Genomic DNA, 24,643 nt, shown 5'->3' with positions numbered 1-24,643 from the left:
AGAGAAAGATGGGCCACTTCTTCCCATCAAGTTTGATGGCCTTGGAAATCTGATGGAGGAAATTAACTCCACAGAAGTGAGTTTGGATTTTTGGAGAGTGTTATTTTTACAGCTTAGTATCCTCATCTGTAAAAAATGAGCTACCTGCTTGAGCTTGTCTCAGAAGAAGTGCAAACAGGGAGCTCCTTAGAGGCAAAGATGATGAAACTTAGTCTTACGTACTTTTACAGTCAAGAGGGGGACAATCTTTGGAAAAGAACATCACACTGAAAAAGGTGGAGGGTCAGACAAAGACCCTCAACAAGAACAACTGACGCAGTGACTGTCACAGTGCACTCCAGCGAGTCAGAGATCATAAGGATGGTGCAGCACAGTCTTCTGAACTGTCGTCAACCTGATGGCACCTAACTACACGACAAGGCCCCAGCTGTTGTGAGAACTAAAAACATACTTTGTTGTTAAGTTCTGTCCAGTGGTAGAACAAAAGACCTGAACACTTGTATAGTTTTCATTGTTTCTCCAAGTTCACAGAGCTTCCTCCCAAGGCAAGCCATTTTGGAAGTGGATGCCACTCCTGCTTTCAAGCTTGTTTAATCAGGGAGCTCTACCAAACACTGTCCACCAAGGGTAACCATTATCACATTGGACACATCAGTGTCACAGTTTTGCATCTCAGCAACCATGAGTTACCTCTGTACAGCAAAATATACATTAGGATATGTATTATTATTATTCAAACAAAGGATTAAAAAACCTAAATTAGTTTGTTTAACGGGTTTTCTGTTTGTTTTGTTTTCTCTTGATTTAAAACACTTCCTAAGATTCTCTGAAACTTGGTTGCAGATGTGTGATTCAAAAGTGAGCTGATAAACTGAAGAAAGGCCTGGATGAGGAAACGCAGGCTCTGGGTGACCTCAGGAGGTCACCCAGTGGAACTTAGCATCTCTCCCTTTCATCAGTCCTTTGGGAAAATAATTGGGTTCTAGCAGGAGCAGTTTTCACAAAACTTATCCTTTAAGGTCAAGTCTTTAAAAGGAAGACCAGAAATGAAAGAACTCAAAGCAAGTTCTACCCTGACTTTTAATAATCTCTACACTGTTAGCATCTCCCTGTCAAATGGGATTTTAATATAAAAGGGGGTACTGATTACTGGAAAATCCTAATAAGTACCAAATGTTTTAGACAGTTTTTGCCATGCACAATATTAAATATTTCCTACAGAAATCAGCTAATAAATTGATTTCCTAATACTTTCAAAAGTCTTTCTAGTCTCAACAACTCCTAGAAATTGTGACTTGTCAGGAGTCTTATTGAAATGTGTTTAATGAATTACTCGAAGGTTTCAGAAGAAAACATTGAAATATCACCGTTTAAAATTCTCGAAGTGCACACATTACAAGCATTGATATTTTACCTTTTTTATATTGTGGGAACCATTACAAAATGCTGGCAGGACAGTTCGACAACCACAAAGTTTATTCGTTTGGATTTTAAGGGAATCTCAGCCTTTTCAAGTCATTTAACATGTTCCTCCCCCAAAAATGGGCAGTCCTAGTACCTGTTAGCCTGATAGATAAGACTAAATTTGCCAGGTGAAAGGCAGACAGTTGGAATCCACTAGCTACTCTTCAAGAATGACAAGCAATCTCCCGCGTGCAATTGTTGTTGTTATTGTGTATTCTCAAGTCAGAACCAACCCAGAGATGGCCGACCCTCCAGTGGGCCTTCAGAAGCAGTTAATCATACGAAAGGAGATTGGCCATTCTTCTCCCAAAGAGCATCTGGTGGGTTTGAAACGCTTCCCTTGGGAAATGCAGCACAGCTTCTTAGCACTAGGGCCCCAGAGCTCCAGGTGCAATTCACAGCCTCTGAAAACCCACTGAGGGGTCAGCTATGAGAAAGTGGTTCTGGCTTCGTGGCAATGTGTTTGGGTTTTTGAGTATGTTGCTATTTGGATCTGGTTTTGGCGATATTTGGTTTCTGATTTTGGCAATCTTTGGTATTGTCAGAACTGAGTAGCATCTAAAAAGTATAAGAAAGTGCAATTACTGGAACATGTGGGGAAATAGAAATTTATTAATCACTTCTTTTCCCGAAAACTGTCATTTCCTTCTGTTGCAGCAAATGTGTGTGACCGCGCGCGCGCACACACACCCCCCCTCTCCCTGCCTCCCAAGGCAGAGAGGTAAGCTTACTTTGCAAGTGTCTGTCTGTTTTAAGCGGATCCAATCATCCCTCTGGGTAAAAGCAAGCGGAAGTGATTGAGAAATCCCTCCCAGGATGGGGCTTCCCTCGGGGTCCAAAAATCTACCTCACATTGGGCTCTTCACCCCATGCAGGCCCCCATCCCCGCCCGCAGTATCTAAACCTCTGGGCAGCCAGGGGTGCCTGAGTCCCCGCCCCTTTCGCTGCCCAGAGCTGTTCTTAACCTTTTTTGGACCGGAGACCTGCAGACCCTCTCGGGATAGGGGTAGAGGCTAGGGCAAGCACAGTTAACCAGGCTTGCGAAACTTTAGGAAGGCGAGCCGAGGATCTGAAACACTGCCAGAACTGCGGCATTAACAGTCCCATCCCCTAGAACTCCTGGAGTTGTACTGAATCAAGAGCTGGGCTCAGGTGCCAAATTCTGTCCCGAGCGAGAAACTGTAGGAAAGAGACACTGTTGCCCGAGGCCACTTTCATTTGTAAGAAACCAAAAAAGGACACAGGACAGAAATTTACAAAGAGGGGGGTTAAAAGAGAAGTGGAATACCGGCTGGTGGGATAAAGACAAACGAAAAGAGCAGAAGAGGGAACGATGGAGGGACAGTGTGGGAGGGAAAGACAGGAAAGCAGAGAGCAAGAGGTTGAGAGGGCCGACTGAGACATGAAGAAGGAGCGCCGAGAGCTAGGAGGCTGCGCGCTCCAGCCACGGGAGAAAACTTGGTGTCTCGCTGCCCGGGTCAGGGTGTCTCGGGGAAGCCCAGCTCGGCGAGCCAGCTGGGACGACCACCAGCCCCCGGCCCTCCCAGCGCCGCTGACCTCCGCCTCTCGCAGTCGGCGGGGCCTCCAGCTGTGAGTCCCGCACCGGCTGGCCAAGGAGGGGACACGGTCTGAAAGGAGGCGGTCCCCGCTCGCCTCGCTTTCTCCTCCCCTCTCCTCCTCCTAGAGGCGTGCACCCGGGGTATTTGAGAGACCGAGGACCCGCGGCCCCCCCAGCCCCCCATTCAAGAAGCCGCTCCGCTATCCCCGCCAGCACAGGGCGCCCGGCGCGCCTCCGAGCGCACGTCCCGCGCCTTCTCCAGCCGGCTCGCTGGGCATTATGCGGCCGAGCGGCCGAGCCCCAGTCCTCCGCCTCCTCCTCCTCCTCCTGCAGCCCGAGCGGCTCAGCTCCCGGCAGGCGGCGGCGCTGCTCAGCCGAGCGCACTCAGGACCCTCTCGACGAGACCTCAGCGACTCCTAAAGTCAAAAGTTGGCGGCGGGCGCTGGGCTCCGCGCGCTCTCCGCGGCCGCTGCCGAGCTCAGCCGCCGCAGCCGGGGCGCCAGGAGGGAGGGGTGGGGGCGGCGGGGGGAGGGGTGGGGAGCACCATGCAGTTTGTATCTTGGGCCACACTGCTAACGCTCCTGGTGCGAGACCTGGCCGAGATGCGGAGCCCAGACGCCGCCGCGGCCGTGCGCAAGGACAGGCTGCACCCGAGGCAAGGTAACAAGGCTTGGGGCCCCGGGACCCCCACTGCCACCGTCGCCCCCAGCCCCCGCTCTCCGCGTCCGGGCGGGGGCCTCCCGCAGAGAAGCCCCCCCCTTCCCCCTTTTCCTCGAAAGAATTATCTCCTGCTTTGCAAAGAGGCTTTCTCTTCTTTGGGTCATTCCCAACCAACTGTGAGTAGCAAGACACTGGATCGAACTTAGTCTCTGCCCCCGACCCCTCGCTTTTAGCCTCCTCTGTCCCCTTCCTTGCTTAGAAACTGGGAGTCATCTGATAGCGGCATGTTTTATTTTATTCAGAGTATTTAACAGAATCTAAAATGCTCTTACGTAATTTGACTTAAGTTTTGGATATTGTGACTCCGAGTGGTACCCTTAGAGCCTAGCACGGCTTTGGCTATTACTGGAAGTTAGTAGGTGCTCACTAAATATCTGTCCACTGAATGATAGTAAAAGGGATTGTCTTAAAAGGGCAGGAAAGAAAGGAAGGCAGTCCCTTCACACTGTCATTTTTACTCGAATTTTGCGGGGACCTGTCTTGGCTGATGGACTTCCGTTTCTTTTTGCAGTGAAATTATTAGAGACTCTGAGCGAATACGAAATCGCGTCTCCAGTCCGAGTGAACGCCCTCGGAGAACCCTTTCCCAGGAACGTGCACTTCAAAAGAAGGCGACGGAGTATTAACTCTGCCTCTGACCCCTGGCCAGCCTTCGCCTCCTCCTCTTCCTCTTCTACCTCCTCCCAGGCGCATTACCGCCTCTCTGCCTTCGGCCAGCAGTTTCTATTTAATCTCACCGCCCATGCCGGATTTATCGCTCCACTGTTCACTGTCACCCTCCTCGGGGCGCCCGGGGTGAACCAGACCAAGTTTTATTCGGAGGAGGAAGCAGAACTCAAGCATTGTTTCTACAAAGGCCATGTCAATACCAAGTCCGAGCACACGGCGGTCATCAGCCTCTGCTCCGGAATGGTAAGTGGACGCGCGCCCCTCTCCGGCCCCTCCGGTCCCCGCCTCTTGGTCCTTCGGAAGCATCCGCTCCTTGAAGACTTAATTGCTCTCCAGGCTGGAGACGCGCGCGCCGCGTCTCCACTCCGAGGTTAAATGCCAGGGCGAAACTTGCTCGCGTCTGGCAGTTTGGGTACTTAAGTCTGTGCGCTCACTGACACTTGCGAGGAGCGCACGCCATCTGCCCCTAAGGAGTTCTGGATGTTTCCGGGCTCTCCCAATAGCTCTGAGGCACACTGCTCTACGCAGCCAGGCGGCCTAGAAGTGTTTCCAAACTCAGAAAGTTGCTCGAGTTGCTGCTGTTCTTTGCAACCGACGCGGCCGCCTGGGAGCGCAGTGGCCGAGCGCTGGCGCGTCTGGAGTCGAGAGTGGGGACTGAGGATCCCCAGCCGGGCTGTGGGGAGTCCCTCCGCTGTGTGTGGTGGGGGACGTGTGCACAGTCTACAGCTTCCACGCTATCCCGCGAGCCCTGCGCTGAAGGGATTGACAGCGAGAGGGTCCCATCCCAAGAACGAAAGGGCGGGCCAGGGACTCTGGGGGCGGGGAGAGGGCGGGGCCTGCACAGTCAACTCGAGTTAAGGTAGAGGTGGGGGTTGGGGTACGGAGACGTCCCAAGTCTGCACCCTACAGGAGGGGTGACCGCGAGTAGACACGGTGGAAGGATTCTAGGACGTCTTTGCTTTCCCTGGAGTTTTAACTCTCAAGGAGTTCCAAAAAGCCGGGAGGGGGAGCACGTTTCCTTTGGAGTCTGTGAGAGAGGGCGGGGCAGCAGCCTCCCAGCGCCACCAAATACGCATTTAGTAGATCAGGGCTGGAACCTGGCCTCCTACATGCTCTCCGGGTCACCTGCCCGCCTAACCCTCTTAGAGGGCATTCATTCCCTGTCCTCTTGGCATCTGTGGGTCCGCTGTAAGATTCCGGCCCCCCGAGAGTGGTCCTTGACTTCTCCAAGCGACGTGCGTTTCAGCTACGCGCATGTGACGCAGAACTTCACAGGGTCAGAAGGTCCCCACGCACAGCGCTGTGTGCGCAGTGGGGGTCTCAGATTGGGCTCCCTGGTGGTGCCCTAACCTCTCTCTCTGAGCCCCCACACTCCTCCCGTCCCCATTTGTAAAGGATAGTTTGGACACTTACCAGGACGCTGGGCTTTGTGCGCTGCCATGCCTGGGTCTTGAGACTGTCTCCCTGAGATGCGGCATCCTTCTCCGCTGTGACGCAGAGAGGCCTACTGGGGTCCTAGGCAAGTGTAGGAAGGCGGGAAGAGAGGATTGGCTTCCAGAGAGATAGGGAAGGGGCTAAGCCCGGTGGCCCCCAGCAAAGCACGTCCAGCCGTGGCTCCCAGAGCGCGCTGCCGAGATTGTTAGGGGTGGGCGGAGACCACAGTTTGGCAAAGGGGGGGATGGGGTGCTGCGGTGAGTCATCGTCATCTCTGCCCCGAGACCCAGGGCCTGAGAGCTGGAATGCTTTCCATTGTTCGGAAGGTAAAGGCCCGGGTGGACAGAAGTCAGGGGCCTCGATTCAGTTCATCAGTGAACCCCAGACACTAAGAGAGTAGCCCCCAATTCCAGGATCATAGGCAGATAGCGCGGTGTGTACGTCAAGTTTGTAAACAGTATTTGCCCCTCCTCCCTCCCCGCCTCCGGAATCTGAGCGGTCCCTGCAATTGTATAAATATTTGGCTGCTCAAAACCTTCATTTTCATTGGTGATTTTTTTAAAGGGTTACGCGCATGTGGTCTGATTGGCACCTGAGGGTCAAGGCTTCTGAAACAACTGCCTGGTCCCTAAAGACTTATCTAAATTGCAGTTAGTTGGTAATCTGCATCTTTTTCTTTTGGGAGGGAGTGAAACAAGAGGGTCTGACATGTAAAGATCATGCTGTGTATATCCTCAACTGTGAATACAGCTCTAAAAGTCCCACCTCTTTGTCTTCCTTAAGGAATCTTTCTTCCAAGGACTTTCCCTTGCAAGGTCTGTAGCAGGAAATCTTTCCATTCTATAGAATAGGTCATGCCAATGCCCCAGTGCCAAGACTACCAACTTTGCGAGTTCCATCTTAAACGGTGGCAATCACTTATTTGTAACATCCCTGCCTTAAATCGAGCCCTCTTTACTTGTATCTGTCTCTCTCATCAGGACTGATGTCCAGCCAATATTTCCATCTGTCCTTTCTCCCCAACCAGGCCACACACTCTTAGCAGTTTATGGTGACAGGAACTCATTGGGCGCATACGTTTTGACACAGCTCCTAACTGCCTCGGGAATAAGCGTAAGCTCCATCTGGTATATAAGATCATTGACTACATAACTCTCACACACATCCTTTCCCATCTTTCAATGTTGGCTTCACAAATCCTGTATTCAGGCAATCTGTTTTATGTTCCTTTCCCTGGAATCCTTTTCATTGCAATCCTTTGTCATTGCCTCTGCTTCTTTGGCTTTAGTTGGTCTTTTCATCCAACTTTGCATCTCAAACCCCACCTTTCTTTGTAAGTGTAACTCATATAGCATGTCTTCTTCCTTGGGAGGTCTTTTCCTCGCCCTTCAAATGAATGCCTTCCCTCCCTTTCACAGGTTTGTCTGTCTCTCTCTCTCATGATGCTTTCTATGGTGTCTCTTTTGTTTGAGTTCTGAGTTTACATGTTCTGTTTCCCTCACTGATAGCAGTGGTGGTATCAATTCCTTTCTTTCATACATTGTAGCTTTATTGTATATTGTAGTTGTTTGGGACATACATCTGAATAGTCACTGTAACCAAGAAAGGCAGCTCTGGTGGCAGAGTCTTTAGCAAATTGAACTGTGAACCCAAAGGCCGTGCAGCTCTGGCCGTTCAAACCCTCCAGCTGCACATAATAGGAAGATGGGCAATCTCCTTGCTATAATTTACAGTCTTCAAAACCTGCTATAGAGGCACTATGAGTTGGAACAGAGTTGACTGTAATAAGTATTAGTGTTCCTCGTGTTAATATTTGTGGTATTAACCATGGAAAGGTAAGTCAGGTTCAGCAACTATGTTCTGAGTCAACAGGAATTGGCTCAGTGGCAATGGACTTTTATTTTTTCTAGGTGGGATGCACTTTGCTAAGAACTTTGCAAATGTGACTTCATTTTCTTTGGACAGTAAGCCCTTGTTGTTGTGTTAGTGCTTTCTGGTCACTTCTGGCTCTTGTGATCCAGGTACCACAGAACAGAACACTGCCTGCTTTTTCACCATCCTCATGATGTTGCTGTGTTTGAGGATCATTGCGGACACTGTCAAGCTATCTCTTTGAGGGCCTTCCTATGTTTGTTTCATTGACGTTCTGTTTTACCACGCATGCTGTCCTTTTCCAGGGACAACCACCCTGATGACATGCCCAAAGGGTGGGACACAAACTCCCCCATCCTCCCCATCCTCACTTCTAAGGAGCATTTTGACTGTGTTTCTGCCAACACAGGTTTATGAGTTTTTCTGCAGCTTGTGACAGCCCCAGTATTCTTCACAGGTGAAGAATAACTCTCTACAGTAGTTTCCTATCAAGTTAATACATACAAAAGCTGAAATTCAGAGTGGTAAAAAAACAAACAAACAAAAAACTAGCAGAAGATATGTGGGCAAGATCGGTAGTAAGGCTGGAACCTACAACTGTCCACTTCCCAGCCTCATACACCATCGTTCCCATGTTGCAAAAGGAATGTGTGGATAAGGTTGAAAGTGGCATAGTTGTTAATGGCACCACCTTGGATTCATTGTGGTCGACATACGCTCCATCAGTGTGAACTGAGAGGACATCTAGGGTTTAATCCCCCACCCCCACCCCCAGAGCTCATAATCTTCCCAAATTTTCTAGACTTTCTCTTAACACTCAGAAATGCTTTCTATCAGCAGCCTGTGGAAATGATCATGATAGAACTTGAGTGCCAGGAGCTGCTTCTTAGAGAGATGAATTTGGATAGCAGCTATTGAAATCACCGATAAGGCAGAGAATAAAAAGAGTTCCCCTCCGCACTAAGTGGGCAAGCATTTTCCTTTTAAGTGGCACTGTGAGAAAGCTGGGTCACTGGTACCCTCTCTACTTGTTCTCTCGCTTCCAATTGCCGAGCTATTTTAATCCTGTCCCTCATCTGTCTTCATTTGCAGCTGGGCACATTCCGGTCCCATGATGGGGATTATTTTATTGAACCACTACTGTCCATTGATGACGAAGCGGATGAAGAGGAACAAAACAAGCCCCACATTATTTATAGGCGCAGCACCCCCCAGAGGGAGCCCTCAGCAGGAAGGCACGCGTGTGACACATCAGGTATTTGCTTCTTTAAGCCGAGGCCACACTCCTCTACCCTTGCTCGGTGTGACTGATTCTTGATCATACTACAGATGTCACTCTTTACCATCATCTGAGCACTGCTGTGTACATTGTCTTCTATTGAGTTTGTGTGTGAGGTAGGTATACATACACCCACATTGCACAGATGTGGAAGTTAAAGAGAGATCTAGTCGCTTATCTAAGGTTACAACAGCTCTGTGACCGAGCTGGGATTCGAACTCAAAAAGCAGCAACTTTAAGCACACTAAAAACAAAGCTGCAGCTTTTGTTGAAGTTGCTGACATTTTGGATTGTTGTTGTTGATTGCCGTTGAGTCGAGCACGACTCATAGCGACCCTATGAACAAAAGTCCTGAAGCGTTTCTATAACTCTTGTCATTTTTCAAAGTTCATAGAGTGTCCAGAGGCATGTTGTTTACGAAATGGATGCCACTCCTGCTTCCAATTAAGCTTGAGTAAAATCTACAGACTATTTTAAGGGCATTTCATTTAATTGCTTCTTTTCTCCTGATGTTTTAATATCTCCTTTGTGTTTTGTTTTCATTATTGTTTATGTTGGAATTTTTTTCCCTTTTTTTAAACGAGACTATTTTGTTGTTGTTGCTGTTGTTGTTAGGTATCTTTGAGTTGAGTGCAACTCTTAGCGGCCCTATAAACAATACGTCTGAACCCTGTCCTAGCCTGTGCCATCCTCACGCTTTCTCACACTCTCAAGCGGAGTGCTACAGTCACTGCATCAATCCATATGGCAAAGGGTCTTCCTCTCTTTCGCGGTCCCTCCCACTTCCCAAATAATAATTCACAAAAACTTCTGTGTATTTATTGGAATTTTCCCTATCAATTTCAGTGTGTCAACCAGCCAGTGTTGGTTTAATTGATAATGTTCTTTGGCATTAGGGAGGAGGAGAATGGACATGAAGGTTGTACTGTCAGTTTTCACTCAAATTCTTACACTTTCTCCACGAGACTTTTGTCTGCCCCGTGTACGTTCCTCATGGCTTTATGCAAACATGTTTGGCCTTTGTTGAGGATATGTCCTTCCCGGTAACCTGGGTGGCTTCTGTCTGTCTATATTTACCGGCCAGCTGTCTTGTCAGAGCCCTTCACTGTCTTGAAGCCTGGTTATTCTCTAGCTGCTGAGACCCTATCATTGCAAATTGTCACTCAATTTGGCCTTATCTCATAGGGTGTTTGTTGAAATATTCCTTTAAAAAACCCTTAACTTCTGGTCCCTAAAACTTTATCTTTCTCTGGATCCTTTGCCTTCTCAAAAAAAAAAAAAAAAAAAAAAGAAAAGTTGTTTTTTCAAATATCATAGCTTCTCAGTGTTTTTGAAATCTCCATATAAGAACACATTTTAAGAGCAAAAGGAGGATTCCTAAAATGCTTTGAAATGGCAGTTCCGTTCGTTTTATAACTATATGAGGTTGTTCGAGTCTGGCAGAGTATAATCCTCTAGTCCCATTTGGAATTATTATCTAAAGTGAATGTTTTAAGTAAAACTTAATATTGGCTGCTTATAACATGAGACTAACCCTGCCTAAGAGTATATAGCATCTCGGGTCTTTCTGGCTTTTATCTATGCCAGCCCTGGGTTCTTGCCACAATGCTAGATGGAAGTGAGCTTGTCAGATTCTCTAAAGAGCCAGAAGGTAGTTTATCTTCAGAAGGGAGTGTACTGAGAAGCAATAGTTCCAGCAGATTACAGGGTATACAGCCTCCCAGCCACCAGTAAGTTTCATAGGCAAGACATTTTATCAAACATTTGTTAGACCGTTGAACTTTACCTTGTGATCTGCCAGTTGGCACGTGCACATTGTATATATCTAAGAATAGATATGACAGAGCTTCAAACTAGATCATTCCAGCTTGACCCCTGGCTAACCATCTCACTTACTACTGTCAATCAAAAAGTCCTCAAGGCTTTACCTTTTCAGATTAAGCACCCAAGTCATTGGATATGTGATTTTGTGTCAGAGGAGAGGTATGGTCAAGTCCTGTAAAAATCCAAGTAAAAGAGAACCTTAAGTAGGTAAGCCTTGGGAATAGTGAAAGAGATCTTAACTTTAAAAAAAAAAAATTAAATTGAATTCCACTAAGTTTACTTTGTATTTGAGATGTTCTGAATCAGAATCTACTTTTTTTTTTACTCATAGTAAACATGTTGATTTATTCTTTAGATGAATTTGAACAGAATCTACTTTTTAATGAGCTCTCCAGTGATCCTTATGACTCTTCTTCTAGATTCTTGTTTCTACATAAAGATCTCCCTAGAATCTAATGAAAAGGTAGCTCCTGATTCAGTATAGTCAGGGTGTTGTTGTATACCAGCGCATCAGAAGTGATGCATAGCTGACCCTCGGCGGGTTTTCAGAGGCAGTTGGTCACTCTGGAGGAGACTACCCATCCTTCTCCTGTGGAGCAGTAAGTGGGTTCAAACTGCATACCTTTGGGATTGCAGCACAGCTTCTTGCTATTAAGGTAGGCAAATTCTGAGCAGAGGATTGAGCCAGAATGACCTGGTTTGAAGGAATGGTAAGAAATAGATTACTCTTCCACTTTTGTTGTATTAATAGGCCGTTTGATGGGTTTTCAACTTTTTACAATTTTATATTGGTTTATTTACAAAGTTCGGATACATAGTTTTTCACACCGGATCTTTCCCATTTCCTTCACCCCGCCCCCCCATCAAATGTGTGAACCAATGATTAATCACCCCTCCCCCCACCCCAACCCTGCCCATCCTCACCCCTCTGCTTCCATCCTCTCCTCATCCTTTTTTTATTCATTCATTGTTGCACGTTTTCTTCCCTCCCTCTCCCTCTCCTTTTCCCCAGTTCACTTTGCAATGTACCTTGTATTGATATGTTTCAAAGATAATCAAGTATTATTTTCAATACTTAACTTAGTTGAGCAGTAAGTCTTTGTGATATGCATGTACTTGGAAATATCTCCAAATGAGAATTTATGGAATGATTATTATCTTATACTGCTGGTCGTGTACACAGAAAATCATCTTCATTTCATTTTATTACAAAGCTCCATGATGGGTCCCGTTCTCATCTCCTTTATACCTGATAAGGAAGCTGAGGTACACAGACATGAGGTCACTCACCCAATATCTACTCCACAACTTCAACTCAGGCTTGCCATCTTATTCCTTGGCCTGTTTTCTCTGTGCACATGTCTATATGAAAGAACACAGATCTTACTTAATCCTGTCATTCAAAAAGTCCGCAAGACTTCACTCTTTAAAATTTGGTAGCCAAGACATTGGATATATAATTTCATATTGGGGAACAAGTATGGTCAGGTTCTTTTAAAAATCTAAGGAAGAGGGACTCTTAAAGCGGTGAGACTTGAAGACAGTGAAAGATATTTAATTTTTTTTTTCTAAGAAGCTAATTTGCATTCCAGTCATTATTGATCATGGGATCTTTAACTAACTTGTTCCAAATCACCAATGCCATTTTTGAGTTTTCCACCTGGTTTCCATCTGCCAATGACCATATGGCGTGGCCTTCCTTAACCCTGCGTGGTCAATCAGTCAGTTTTGATTGGCTCTTCCAAAGGTTGCTGCTGGACTCTGCCACTCTGGTTTCTCTCTTCCAGCTGCTTCTGCACCCCTTCTTTGAATTGAGATGCAGGAGGCTCAGAACAGTTGGAAAGAACTTTGGAATATGGCACAATTCACCAGCAGCCATTAGAGGGATGGACCAACAGGTCATGGAAATCTCCAGAACCAGGTAGCCTTTGAACAAGGAGTGAACAGAGATGTGGGTGGGAATACTGCCTTTTGCCAAATACAGAAAGGACCATATCAAGTCCACTCAGCATCAGTGACTTTTCCCATTGGTTCTAGGCAAGAGTGGATCTTGGAAGTACCCTGGGAACATTATACACACTTAAGTTACTGAAAACAAGACAAACAAGACAAAACTCTTACTCCCAGATGAGAGGATGAGGCTGGCAGGAATTTTAACAGATGCTTCAGGTGATTCAAATGTTCAGCTAAGGGTTGAGAGGTACTGCTGTGATTCTAGTGAAGGCAGCAGCCACTGGTTATCACTGCTGTGGGGTGCTGTCAGTGGTCATGGAACAGAACAAAAAGAGAAAAGCACCATCCCATCCTCCACCAACCTCATAGTCGTTATTGCTCTTGAACCTGTTGTTTACAGCCACTGAGTCTCTGCCTCTCTTTTGCCAGCCCTCTGCTTTACAGTGTTATATCCTTCAAAGGTCAGTCCCTCCAGATAACATGTCCAGAGGACGTGAGACACAGGCTTACCAACCTTGCTTCTGAGGAACATTCTGATTGTATTTTTTTCCAAGATAAATTTAGTCACTCTTCTGGCAGTCCATGATAAATATTTCTTTTTTTTTTTTGTCATTCCAACTCATTGATGTAGAGGCAGAATTGACTCCTAATTGACCCTTCAGTAGGTCATCAAGAGACTGTAAAGTGCATGAGAGAAGATTTCCCACCAGAAGATTTTAGGCACCAGCGAGTTACCCACAGATTAGGCCAGCAGAGCTGCCTTTAATAGGACATCTATCTCCCCATCGGAGAATTGAACCCTAGTCTACTGAGGACCACTCACCACTGTGCTAACAAAGATGGCTACGAAATAGGAATAATCCCTGAACTCCACCAATTATAAAGTACATTAAGAATCTCTAGCGCCTGTGTAGGGGGCTCTGGTGGCAACGGTTGGACAGTCTCTTTCCATGCGATTTACAGCCTCTAAAAACTCACTGGAGGGTCAGCTATAGGCTGGTTCCCACTCGACAGTACAGTAATGCTCGGCTGTACCACAATAAGTGCCATAGTCATTAAGGATTTGCACTGTTAATTGCAAAGACAGTGCCTCTCTGGCAGGTCACATCCCCCAGTGGCTCCTCAGGAGAAAGATACACAATTGACTGTGCCATTTACAGCCTCCGGAAGACTCAGTGGGGAGCCGTGAGTCAGGTCTGACAGCCAGAAGTGCATCAATGTGTATTAGACTTGTCACTGAGTCAGAATCAACTCGTTGCTTACCCTCCTCGCATGGTTTCTGCGAACCTGTTAAGTCCCTTGGGAGGAGATCGCCCAGCTTGCTTCCTAGGAGCCACTGGTGGATTTGAACTGCTTTGGGGTTAGCAGTGCAGCTCAACTTGACGGCAATGAGTTTTGTTAACATCATAATCCAAAGTCATCAATTCTTTAGTCTTCCATCAGGCAGAAATTTGATTCTTGACATATTAACAACCTGTGGTATACTTGACAACGTCAATTTTTCTCTTCGTTTATCATGATATTGCTTATTGGCACATTTGAGAGAGGTTTTGTTTTCTTATGTATAATCCATACTAAAGGCTATAGTTTTTCTGTTTCAAGTTCTGTTTTTATTTCAGCAAGCGTGTGTCACCTGCAAACCACAGATTGCTAGTATGTCCTCATCCAGTCCTGAGGTCTCATTCTTCTTCATATAGATAGTTTCACAGATTGTTTGCTCTGCATATAGATTATAGAAGTATCGTGAGAGGATGCATCCTTGATGCACCTTCTTGTTTTGTTGGAGTAACTGCTTCTTATTTTGCATACAGGTTTTGTTTACCATGATTAAGCGTTCTCAGTTTCGTTTATTTGCATTGTTACCTGTTGCACAAAATACCACCCCGGGTTGTCCATTTACAGTGTAGTCCAATTTTGGTAGTGTTGCGATGTGTTATGGTCAGCATAGTTGAAGGCCTTCGCATGGTCAATAAAACACACACAAACATCTTCCTGATACTCTCCTCTTTGAACCAAGATCTATTTGACCTCAGCAATGACATCCCTTATTCCATTGACATTCATTTCTGGAAATTCTCTGCCCATAAACTGCTGCGACAGGATGTTTTTCTTTTCAAGTTATTTCAGCAAAGATTTACTTCCCTGTGATACTAGTATTTTATGATCATTTCCACCTTCTATTGTATCACCTTTGTTTGAAATGGGCATGTGTGTGAATCTCTTTGAGTCTTGGCCAGCTCGCTGAATTGCTTGGCTTAGCTGAGTGAATGCTGCCATTATTGCATCTGTTTATAGAAACGACTCAATCTGTGTGACTCTGTCAATTCCTGGAGCCTTGTTTTTTACTATTGTCTCTGCTGCAGCTTAGACTGCAGTATCACTGGTTCTTATCACATGCTGCCTACGGAAATGGTTGAACGTCATCCAGTTCTTTGTGGTACACTAACACTGTATGTTTCTTCCATCTTCTTTAATTTTTTTCTTCCATCTTCTTTTGATGTTTCCTGAATCTTTCAATATTTTATGCATAGTGTTTTTACTACTGTCACTCGAGCTTTAACCTTTTAGTCTTTCATCTTGGAATATGCTATGTGTTTGTTTGTCTTTGGTTCCCCCCCCCTCCAGATCCATGCGTTTTTAATTATAATCCTGTGTCTTCTCAAGCCACTCTTTGAAATCTTCCATTTATCTTCATCATTTCTTCCACGCACTTGAGAGCAAGTTTCAGAGTCTCTTCCAATTTGGCTTTCCTTTCTTTCCTGTCTTTTTAATGGCCTTTTGCCTGCTTGCGTGCTCTCTCTCTCTCTCTCTTTAAACAAACTCTGGCCAATTTTATTGAAGGAAAGTATTATGTGATTTGTTTTTCACCAGTCTGTTCTGACATGCTTCTCATGATATCAGAAGCTAATGATAGCAGAATAGCCAATGTGTGTTCTCTGTAGTGTTTTCCGCATGCTGTGCCCAGTTCGATGTTATTGCCACTGTAGCGATGGACACCAGTTTTGGCCAGCATGGCGTAGTACTCAAGTTCAGATTTCCTCAAGGCTGTGCAGTTGTTGGCAAGGATGACCAACTTGGCTTTTCCTTGCCTGATCATCTTCAGAGTCGGCTCGTTCCCCAGCACCTATTTCCAACTTTTCATAAGTTGGAGCCTAGTATTGATCGACTCCAGGGACTTTTTCGTCTTTTTTGCAGCTACCATGTCCTCGCCTTAGGCGTGGGCCGGGCTTCCACCTACAGCTGCCGACAGAATGGCTGGGGAGAAAGAAAGAAAGCACTCGTGTGCAAAGACGACTCTTCAAGTGGCCTTTTGCTTTCTTTGTATCATGTCCTTGATGTCAATCCCACAGCTTGTCTGGTTTTCATCATTACTTCAGTGGCTCAAATCTATTCTTGATATGATCTCTTAATTCAGCCTCTCTTAGGCCTACTTCATTTTCTCCAGCTTTAACTTAAACTTGCATGTGGGCAATTAATTGTCTGTTCCACAGTCAGTCCATGACTTTGTTTTGACTGATGGTATTGAGCTTCTCCACAGATGTAGTTGATAAGATTTTCATGTATTCCATCTGGCAAGATTTACATACAGAGTCACTGTTTATGTTGTTGAAAAAAGGTATTTCCAATGAGTCATTTGTTGGTCTTGCAAAATTCTGTCATGCAATTTATATGGCATCTTTTCTGTCCCCCAGGCCATGTTTTCAAATTACTAGTCCTTTCCAACTTTTGCTTTTTAATCACCAGTAATTACTAATGGATTTTGATTGCATATTCTATCAATTTCAGACTGCACAAGTCACTAAGCTCTTGCCACTTGCTGTTAGCTTGTCTTAGGCGTGATAAGACCACATCAGTCCTTTTTGTCTCTCCTCTTTCCACAAGATGATAGAGTCATTGAGTTGGAGGGGACGTTAACAGTCAACTACATCACTCTAATTCTTTACAGATGAAGGAAACCTCAAACTCTTTGCCATCAAATCAGAACCTTCCAGTGGGTTGTCCCACAGCCTCTAAATGGCAGAGGAGGAACGTTGCCATCTTTTTCCCTCTGAGCTGCTGGTGGATTTGAGCCATCAGAGAGGTGCTACCCTCGGGCTAGCTGCACAGTTCTGGATGGACCAGAGGAAACCAGAATGTCTCCACATTAAGTTACTTACCCACAAAGGTCTCACCTGTGTATCTGACACCAGCTCTTCAGATCTAGGCATACCAATTACTAGAACAGGCCCCTGGAAGACCTTTCAGAGTAAATGTACCCTTGACACACCCAGTTGTAACCTAGTTATTAGATTCTAGGTGTCTGTGAAGGCCAGGCCAACGTATACTGTGACATAAAGATTGAATAGAATTCTTGCTCGTTTCCGATTCTTGATATTTATCTGATTCACTTTTTAAATTTTTTTCATTATTATTATTATTAATTTTAATGAAAATTTACAGAGATTTTGGATTTCCATTCATTCATTGTTGCACTTTTCTCCCTGCCCACTCCTCCCCTCCAGTTCGTTCTTCTCTTTGAAAATTAAAAGAAAAATTCTTTCATTGTCATACAATCCCTCCCCCCAAGTCCACTCCACTATGCAGCCTTTGTTCTGGACTCCTGTCATGGCAATAATACCTAATCATATATCCCTTTCAAACAGTTCTCTCTCTCATCTGTTTCAGTGCAGTATACATAATTTATCCCATCTTTCTCAGTCTCGCCCCATCCCCTATGTCAGTCTTACAACAGTGGCACTATATAGTATTTGTCCTCTTTTTTTAAATTCCCCCCGCCTTCAGTATTTGTTCTTCTATATCTGAGATATTTCACTCAGCATAATGTCCTCCAGGGTCACCCATTTTGAATAATATTGCAGGAGTTCCTTGTTTTTCAATGCAGTGTAGTATTTCATTTCATGAATATACCACAGCTTCTCTATCCATTCATTTGTTGATAGGCACTTAGGTTGTTTCCAACTCTTTGCTATTGTGAACAAAGCTGCGATAAACATGGGTGTGCATATATCTACTTGGGTGGCTGTTATGATTTTTGGGGGGTATATTCCAAGTAGTGGAATTGCTGGGTCAAATGGTATTTCTAGTTGCAATTTTTTGAGAAAGCTCCATACTGCCTTCCATAGTGGTTGCACCATTTTACACTCCCACCAACAGTGAATAAGGGTTCCAGTTTCTCCACAACCTCACCAGCATTTGTTGTTTGCTGTTCTGTTAAATTTTGCTATTCTTACTGGGGTGATTCATTTTTTAAAAGAAAGGTTCTGAGTGAGTTTATATTAAAAATGCATGTACAGACAGAATCTAATGTAGTGAAAACTTTATGAGTTTAGAAAGAGGACTAAGACTTCATTGATTCATTCAGGCATGCATTGACTCATTCTACCATCAAATATTTATTCTGCAATTGCTCTGTACCATGAGGATAAAACCAGAAGCCTTCCTTATTCCAGTTCATCATGCAACCCCAGGCTTATTTCAGAGGCTGGATAAAAAGAGCACAGACTTTCAAAGGTTGCCAGCGGCAGGACTAAAGGTCTACAAAATAATCAAAATCCCAGGGTAGTGATTAGCAAATGGCAGAAAATTACTGAGTATTTCCTACATTTAAAACCCTCAAGCTCTTTATGCTCTAGGTGGCACCGACTTATAGTTGACCCTTCGGTGTGTTTTTAGGAGGCTACAAATTGCATGGGAGGAGCTTGCCCATCTTTCGTCTGTGAAACAGCTGGTGGATTTGAACATCATGCTTTGGATTGGGCAGGGCAACTCCTTACCCACTAGGCCACCAGAGCTCCCTTATGTGCGTATAAGAACACTAAAATAGCAAATTAAATACCTTTACGAAGGAAAGAAAACGGGGACCATCAAAGCTCAAGGCTAGTAAGGTTCCCTAAACCGTAAACAGGAACTGTTGAGGGTTTGGTCCCTAGCGAATTGCATTGCTAACCGAAAGGCTCTCCCTCTAATGGTTCAAATCCACTGGGGGCTCCTCAACAGAGAGATGAAGAGCCTCCCACTGTGTGAGTTACGGTCTTAGAAACCCAAGGAGGGGTCACCTATGGTTCGGTTCCCACTCAGATTTTGGGTTTTAGGTTTTTCAAATTTTTTTAAATTAATTTTAATGAAAGTTTACAGAGACTTAGGGTCATTCATTGTTGCACTTTTCTCCCTGCCCTCCCCCGCCCCCCCCCAATTTGCTCTTCTCCTTGAAAAGTAAAAGAAGAACTCTTTCATTGGTATGCAATCCCTCCTCCAGCTTTTGGGTTTTTTTAACACAAATAAAAGCTATCATCTTGGAAAGTATTCCTTAAGTTTTAGAGCAACTCCTTTGACTTCCATCCAGTCCCCGAACAATGCTAATGGTGGTTAACACTGATTGAGCGGGTATTATTCGGCACCCACCCCCAATGGCTTTATGTGGTGGATATAGTTTAATCCTTTCTTTAAGTCTCCATTTTGCAGATTGGCAAACTGAGGAACAGAGAGGTCCACACAGTTGACCTGCTCAAGGTTACAAAGCTCATGATCATAACCTTGAGCCTCTTGGATTTGTTGGACTTGGCCAACTAGTAACAGAGCCAGGATTCTTTTCTGTCCACTCAAAGCTACCTCCATCTACAATTTCTATTTCAAGTTAATCTTTGCTCAGTAGCTGAACTCTCTGAGTTTTCTGTTTTGCTGTCACTGGTTAAGACCATGTTCATACATTTTGGCCAATTGAGTGTGCACCAAACCAAGTCCTCTGCTGTGGGGTGATTCTGACTCCTCGTGACCCTGGAGGGCACTGTCCCATTGGGTTTTCAAGGCTCTAAACCGTATGGCCACAAACCACCACATCTTCCTGCCACAGGCCAGCTGGTAGATTCAAGCAGCTCAGAGCTTGGACTAAATGTTCCACATTTCAGTATATCTGGGTTCTCGCCCCTATTTACAAGTTAGCAGGATTCTGAAGAGGAGCAAGCTTTCCACTCCCCACCTCCACCACCATGGCATCTCCAAGTGAAGGCAGTGCCCTCTGACATAGAGGGTGGACTCGCTGCCTGCCCCCTGCCCGGCACACCGGGAGGGCCAAATGGCAGACTCACAGGCTCATGGGAACCATTCTTAAGAGTTTATTGTTTTCCCCAGTCACTTCCTGCGGATCCCTCACATTGTGTTTCCAGATGAATCCCCAAGTTTGGTCTCACAGACAGTTGATTTGACCCTGAGTTTTGTACAAGAGCATTTATCTGTTCTTATCAGTGAGATAGACGTGCTTCCTGGTAGGTGAGTGAGAGAGAGATGCAGGGAGAAGGCTAACAGAAGCTGGGTTTGTTTGCCCAAGCCAGATGGACAGTGGTTTCCTCTGTTACTAGAATCCCTCCCTCACCTCTGCAAGGCCAAGGGGGTTTTGTATCTTAAAGCATTTGACAATTATACTCATTGATCTACCAGTGCCACCTTTGGGAAAATATTGAATAATTAGACAAAAGTGTTTTTTGAAAAGTACAGCATACAATATTGCTTTTTACAGCTCCAGACTGGAAACAACTTGGGTTCCCATCAAGGGAGGATTGCTGTTGTTAGATGCTATTGGGATGTTGGTAGATGATGTTGGTAGATGGCTCTTAGCTTTGGGCACTCGGTGGCTTCCAAAGAACAATATATTTTGATTAATAAATGTGGCAGAATGTGTTAAAATGAAAAGAACAAAACTGGTGATGAGCTAGTATTATGCTATAGTGTCATCTTTAAAAGATGATAGGAAAATGTAAGTATGTGTTTGTGTATGAAGAAAAAAATCTCAGGCAATGTGAGTGAGAATATAAATTTCCCCTTGATAAGGCAAGCTTTACTTTTACCCTTTATATGTTTCTGTTTAAAAAATCTGTTCTGCCATGCCTCTCGTATAGTTAGAAAATGCAGTTTAAAATAAAAAAAAAAGAGAGAGAGAGATAGGGATAAGGGGTAGTTCTTTTGTCCCCCATGTCTCCAGGAAACAGTACCAAGTGCTTCTTGGATCTGTTTGCTTAGGAGTGGACACTGATGAGTCTTTTATGGCTTCCTGAAATTCACTTTTTGAGATAAGACAGTCGCCATGGCCAGACAAATAAAAATGCTGCCTGTGGCCGCTTCCTTGGGGCTCCCATACTAAGTCAAAGTTGATGTTTCTTCTCAGTCCAACCAAATTGCCTCACCTTTGAAGAATGCCATGGGACTGAACCCCCAGGATTTCCACGATGTATTCTCCATTAGGCACTGGGGACTCTGTCTGCCACCCCCACTGGCATACACATCTCTTTTTGGTTGGATTCTCAAAGCTGTTGTGATAGTAAAGGATGGGAAATACAAGGTGATAATTAAGGCCATCATTTGTCTGTAGGGCCCACGGTTGGCCTTCTGTTTGCCAGAAGCTCTCCTGTCTTCATGGTAAATCGTATTGCCAACACAAAAGTACACAGTTCACAAGCACCACAACAGCGTGCATTGTCATGTATGATCGCTTTATCAGCATTATGGCTTAGATGTCATTACCTCTGTTTCATAGTTGAGACAACTTCAGGTTAGACGGCTTAGCAAAGAATGACACAGCTGGTAAATGAGGGTGGGCAATTGAAACATGAACCCAGATCTGATGCCAAGGTGCTGCCCAATGGATTAAATGGAATTGAAGACCTCTAGAAAACTCTTTTAGATTACATTTAAAGAGCATGATCTTTAATGGCCTTCTAATTTCCAGATTCTTATTGATACTGAAGATGGCTGACACTTGTTGAACACAAATCACAGGACAGATACTGTTCCCGGGGCACAGAGAAGGCGACAGAATTGGCTTACCCAATGTCACAAAGTCTATAAGTACACTTTTCTCTCACAGCCTCTCTGTGAGCCTCTAATTAGGGCCTGTTAGGATGGACTATGGTCTGTCCCTTTATTGAGTTTATCCCGTTGATATGGGTATTACTTTGGCTGGCAGGATTTTTAATGCCTGTCTGGAATGTGATTTCACTTGACGAGTTACCTAGTACCGGGAATTCCCACCATGATTCTTTTAAAGAAGGTCTGGTGCCTCCAGCAGGCCCAGGTGGGAGTGTAAACGTGTTACACATTAACTTGCGGGATCCCATTAATAATTTAGCAGAGATTAGCTGATTAGATTAGCCGCCCTGCCATTTGGGCCCAAATGGAATGAGAGGCAGAACTGAAGAGAACTCTGAGGGAGGCTTTAAAAACAGTTGTGGGCTTCTAGGCAGTAATGGAGCTTCCCTGCCTTCTCACTGCCTGGGCTCCCGCAGGTCAGTGGTTGATGGCTAAGCAGTGATTTATTTTAGGAACCAGCCTGCCTCCCCTTTCACCACACTCTTTCTGTCCTCAGATAATTTCCCCTCCGACATTCAGCCTTGTGGAGATAAGAATAGGCAGCGTTTGAGGAACACATACCATGTGCAGGGAGCCCTGGTGGCCTAGTCCATGTTGTTAATCCAAAGGCCTCACCTTTCTCGGGGTTTGAATCCATCAGGGGCCCCACAGGAGAGGATGGGAGACTTCTTCCTGTTTGGTTCACAGTCTCAGAAGGAAGCCCACTCAAAGGTCAGGATTTAACAGCCGTGAGTATGAATGTTTTGATGCCCTATGTGCTAGGAGATACAGAAGCATTTTCTGTGATTATTTCATTTACTTTCACAAAAGCTGCTGGGCGAAAGGTCCTCTCATTACTCCCAATTTACAGGTAACACACTGAGCTTAGAGAGGTAAATAGATCTGTCCTCAGGCAGACAGCTGGCCTTCCGGCCCAGAAAAGATTACAGATTTTTAAAAACGTTGTTCTGGCCACTTGTGGTTTATCTTTTTCACTTTATCTCATTTACCCCTTTTTGGTCTTCATCCTAATCAATCTTTACACCTTTCCCACGTTTAACTTCTTCAATGAATTTCTGTCTAATCAACATTCAGTTAAGCAACAACCTCTAAAATCTTTTGTCAACTATTAGAAAATGAAGGCTGTAAGTAGTTGACTTTTTATTCCCTCAGGTTTACCTTCCTGGTGGCATTTGTATAAAAGGAATACATTACCTTTTCCCCCCCTGTCCTTCATTTCAACCTTGGTATAAGTGGCTTGATATTCTAATAACATCATAAAGGATCATGAAAAGAAACTGTTTTCTTCCTTCAGCTGTTCATTTTCTAAAATAATATTTTATCGTGCTTCTGGTGAATTCTTCTTCCCCTTTTGTTTTGTTTTATGCTTCCTCTTGCTTTTTAACAATACGTTTTATTGTAAACATTATCAAGAATGCATAAAAGTGGGAGCAGTGGTAAAATGAGCCACCACGAATGCATTCTCTAGGTTTAACAATTATTGACATTTTTCTAAGTTTACTTCTGACTCACTTATTAACTGAAACATTTTGAAGCAATCTCGAAGGATTATGGCAGTTCACCTCTATAAATACTTTAGTAGCCATCTCCTAAGAATAAGGACATTTTCTTACATAACAATGATATCATTTATCATGATGAACAATATTAACAACAATTCCATCTCTATCAAAAAATTAATATTCAAACTCCCCTGGTCATCCCCCAAATGCCTTTGACATTCTGTCTCATGCTCTGAAGGAGGTCTGTGTTGGTTTTGCATCTTAAGAAACTTTTCATTTTCTTGCCATCATTGTAAAAATTTGCTGGTTTTGTTCTTGTTTAGTTTTGATCCTCATGACTCTTCCTTTTCCTTTCCACTTCCTTTGCCCTTTGATTCATCTTTATTTTCATAAGACCAGGCTGCAGAGATCTGAACCAGCTCCTGAAAAAGCAGAGCTAACCCCCAAGCTCAGAGTGGTACCAAGAGTAAAGGCACAATGGACTAACCAACCACCTTGCAAAGTGATCGAGAGAGCCCTGGTGATCACTAAATGAAAGATCAACAGTTTTAACTCACTATGTTCTCTGTGCAGAAATCCATCTAGACTACAGCCTAGTAAACTTTGACAGTTCTATCTTATCCTATAAAATTCTATGAGTGATTCTATCCTGTTCTGTAAAATCTCTGTGAGTCACAATCAGCTTGATAGCAATGGTTTATGTGTTATTAGAATTACTAAAATAAATAGGCAAAGACAAAACCAACCTTCAACTGTATTGATATCTAGATAGTTCTTAAGCACAGCTAGACCTTCAGGAAGGAGATTTTCTGAGGCTGTAAACTGCTTGGGATGAGATTGCCCATCTTTATCAGAAGTGCAGCTGATGGATTCGAACTGCCAGGAAAGTGCTGACCTCTGGTTGGCAGCACAGCTCCCTCCTTAGCAGAACATTTTTTCTTTCATAAATCATCATTTCTCATATGAAATTACAGTTATTGTAATATGCACATATGGTAAGCCTAAAAGTTCAAGCTGATGTGATTGACTTCAGAATGTTTCTGTGAAGGTTTGATGTGGGTTTTGGTACATGTGATTATTTTCTAGTTGTATTTCTCAAAGTTTTCATTCCATTCAAAAATTAAGATTCCATTTGTATGTAGTAACATTCATCCTTTTTAGCATTTAGTCCTGTAAATTTTTGTAGTCAAGAAACAGAATGGTTCCTGGGCTACTTTAAAGCCAATCCCTCTCATTTAAAAAAGCTGATGTCAAGTTGGAAATGACTCATGGCTGATCCCTCCATCAGATTTCCAAATCACATGGGATGAGATTGCCCATCTTTCTCCCTCGGAGCTGGTGGTGGATTTGAACCACCAGAGAGGGACAACCTCCAGGTAAGCTGCACAATGCCCTACCGGCTGTATTACCACAGCTCCCTTAAATCCTTCTACCCCCTGGAAACCACTGATCTCTTTTCTGTCCCTATAGCTCAACCTTTTCTAGAACATCAGTCACATGAATAAGTTC

At 44.5% G+C, this 24,643-nt stretch overlaps 1 protein-coding gene and 1 pseudogene across 1 annotated transcript in view; one reads left to right on the top strand and one right to left on the bottom strand.

The window, feature by feature from the left end:
* Positions 1-3,567: 3,567 nt before the first annotated feature.
* ADAMTS9 (ADAM metallopeptidase with thrombospondin type 1 motif, 9) overlaps positions 3,568-24,643 on the top strand; it is a 211,816-nt gene continuing 190,740 nt past the window's right edge. The window contains exons 1-3 of the mRNA XM_006893839.1: positions 3,568-3,682; positions 4,254-4,654; positions 8,810-8,972. Of these exons, the coding sequence (XP_006893901.1) occupies positions 3,568-3,682; positions 4,254-4,654; positions 8,810-8,972 (679 nt within the window). The remainder of the gene's footprint in view (positions 3,683-4,253; positions 4,655-8,809; positions 8,973-24,643) is intronic.
* LOC102861078 lies at positions 15,622-15,975 on the bottom strand (annotated as a pseudogene).

The sequence above is a fragment of the Elephantulus edwardii genome, unplaced genomic scaffold, assembly GCF_000299155.1.
Source record: "Elephantulus edwardii isolate Elephantulus edwardi_28Jun2011 unplaced genomic scaffold, EleEdw1.0 scaffold00132, whole genome shotgun sequence".
NCBI classification, from domain to species: Eukaryota; Metazoa; Chordata; class Mammalia; order Macroscelidea; family Macroscelididae; genus Elephantulus; species Elephantulus edwardii.
The sequence above is the reverse complement of the archived record's forward strand: the minus strand, read 5'-3'. Positions and strand labels throughout refer to the sequence as shown.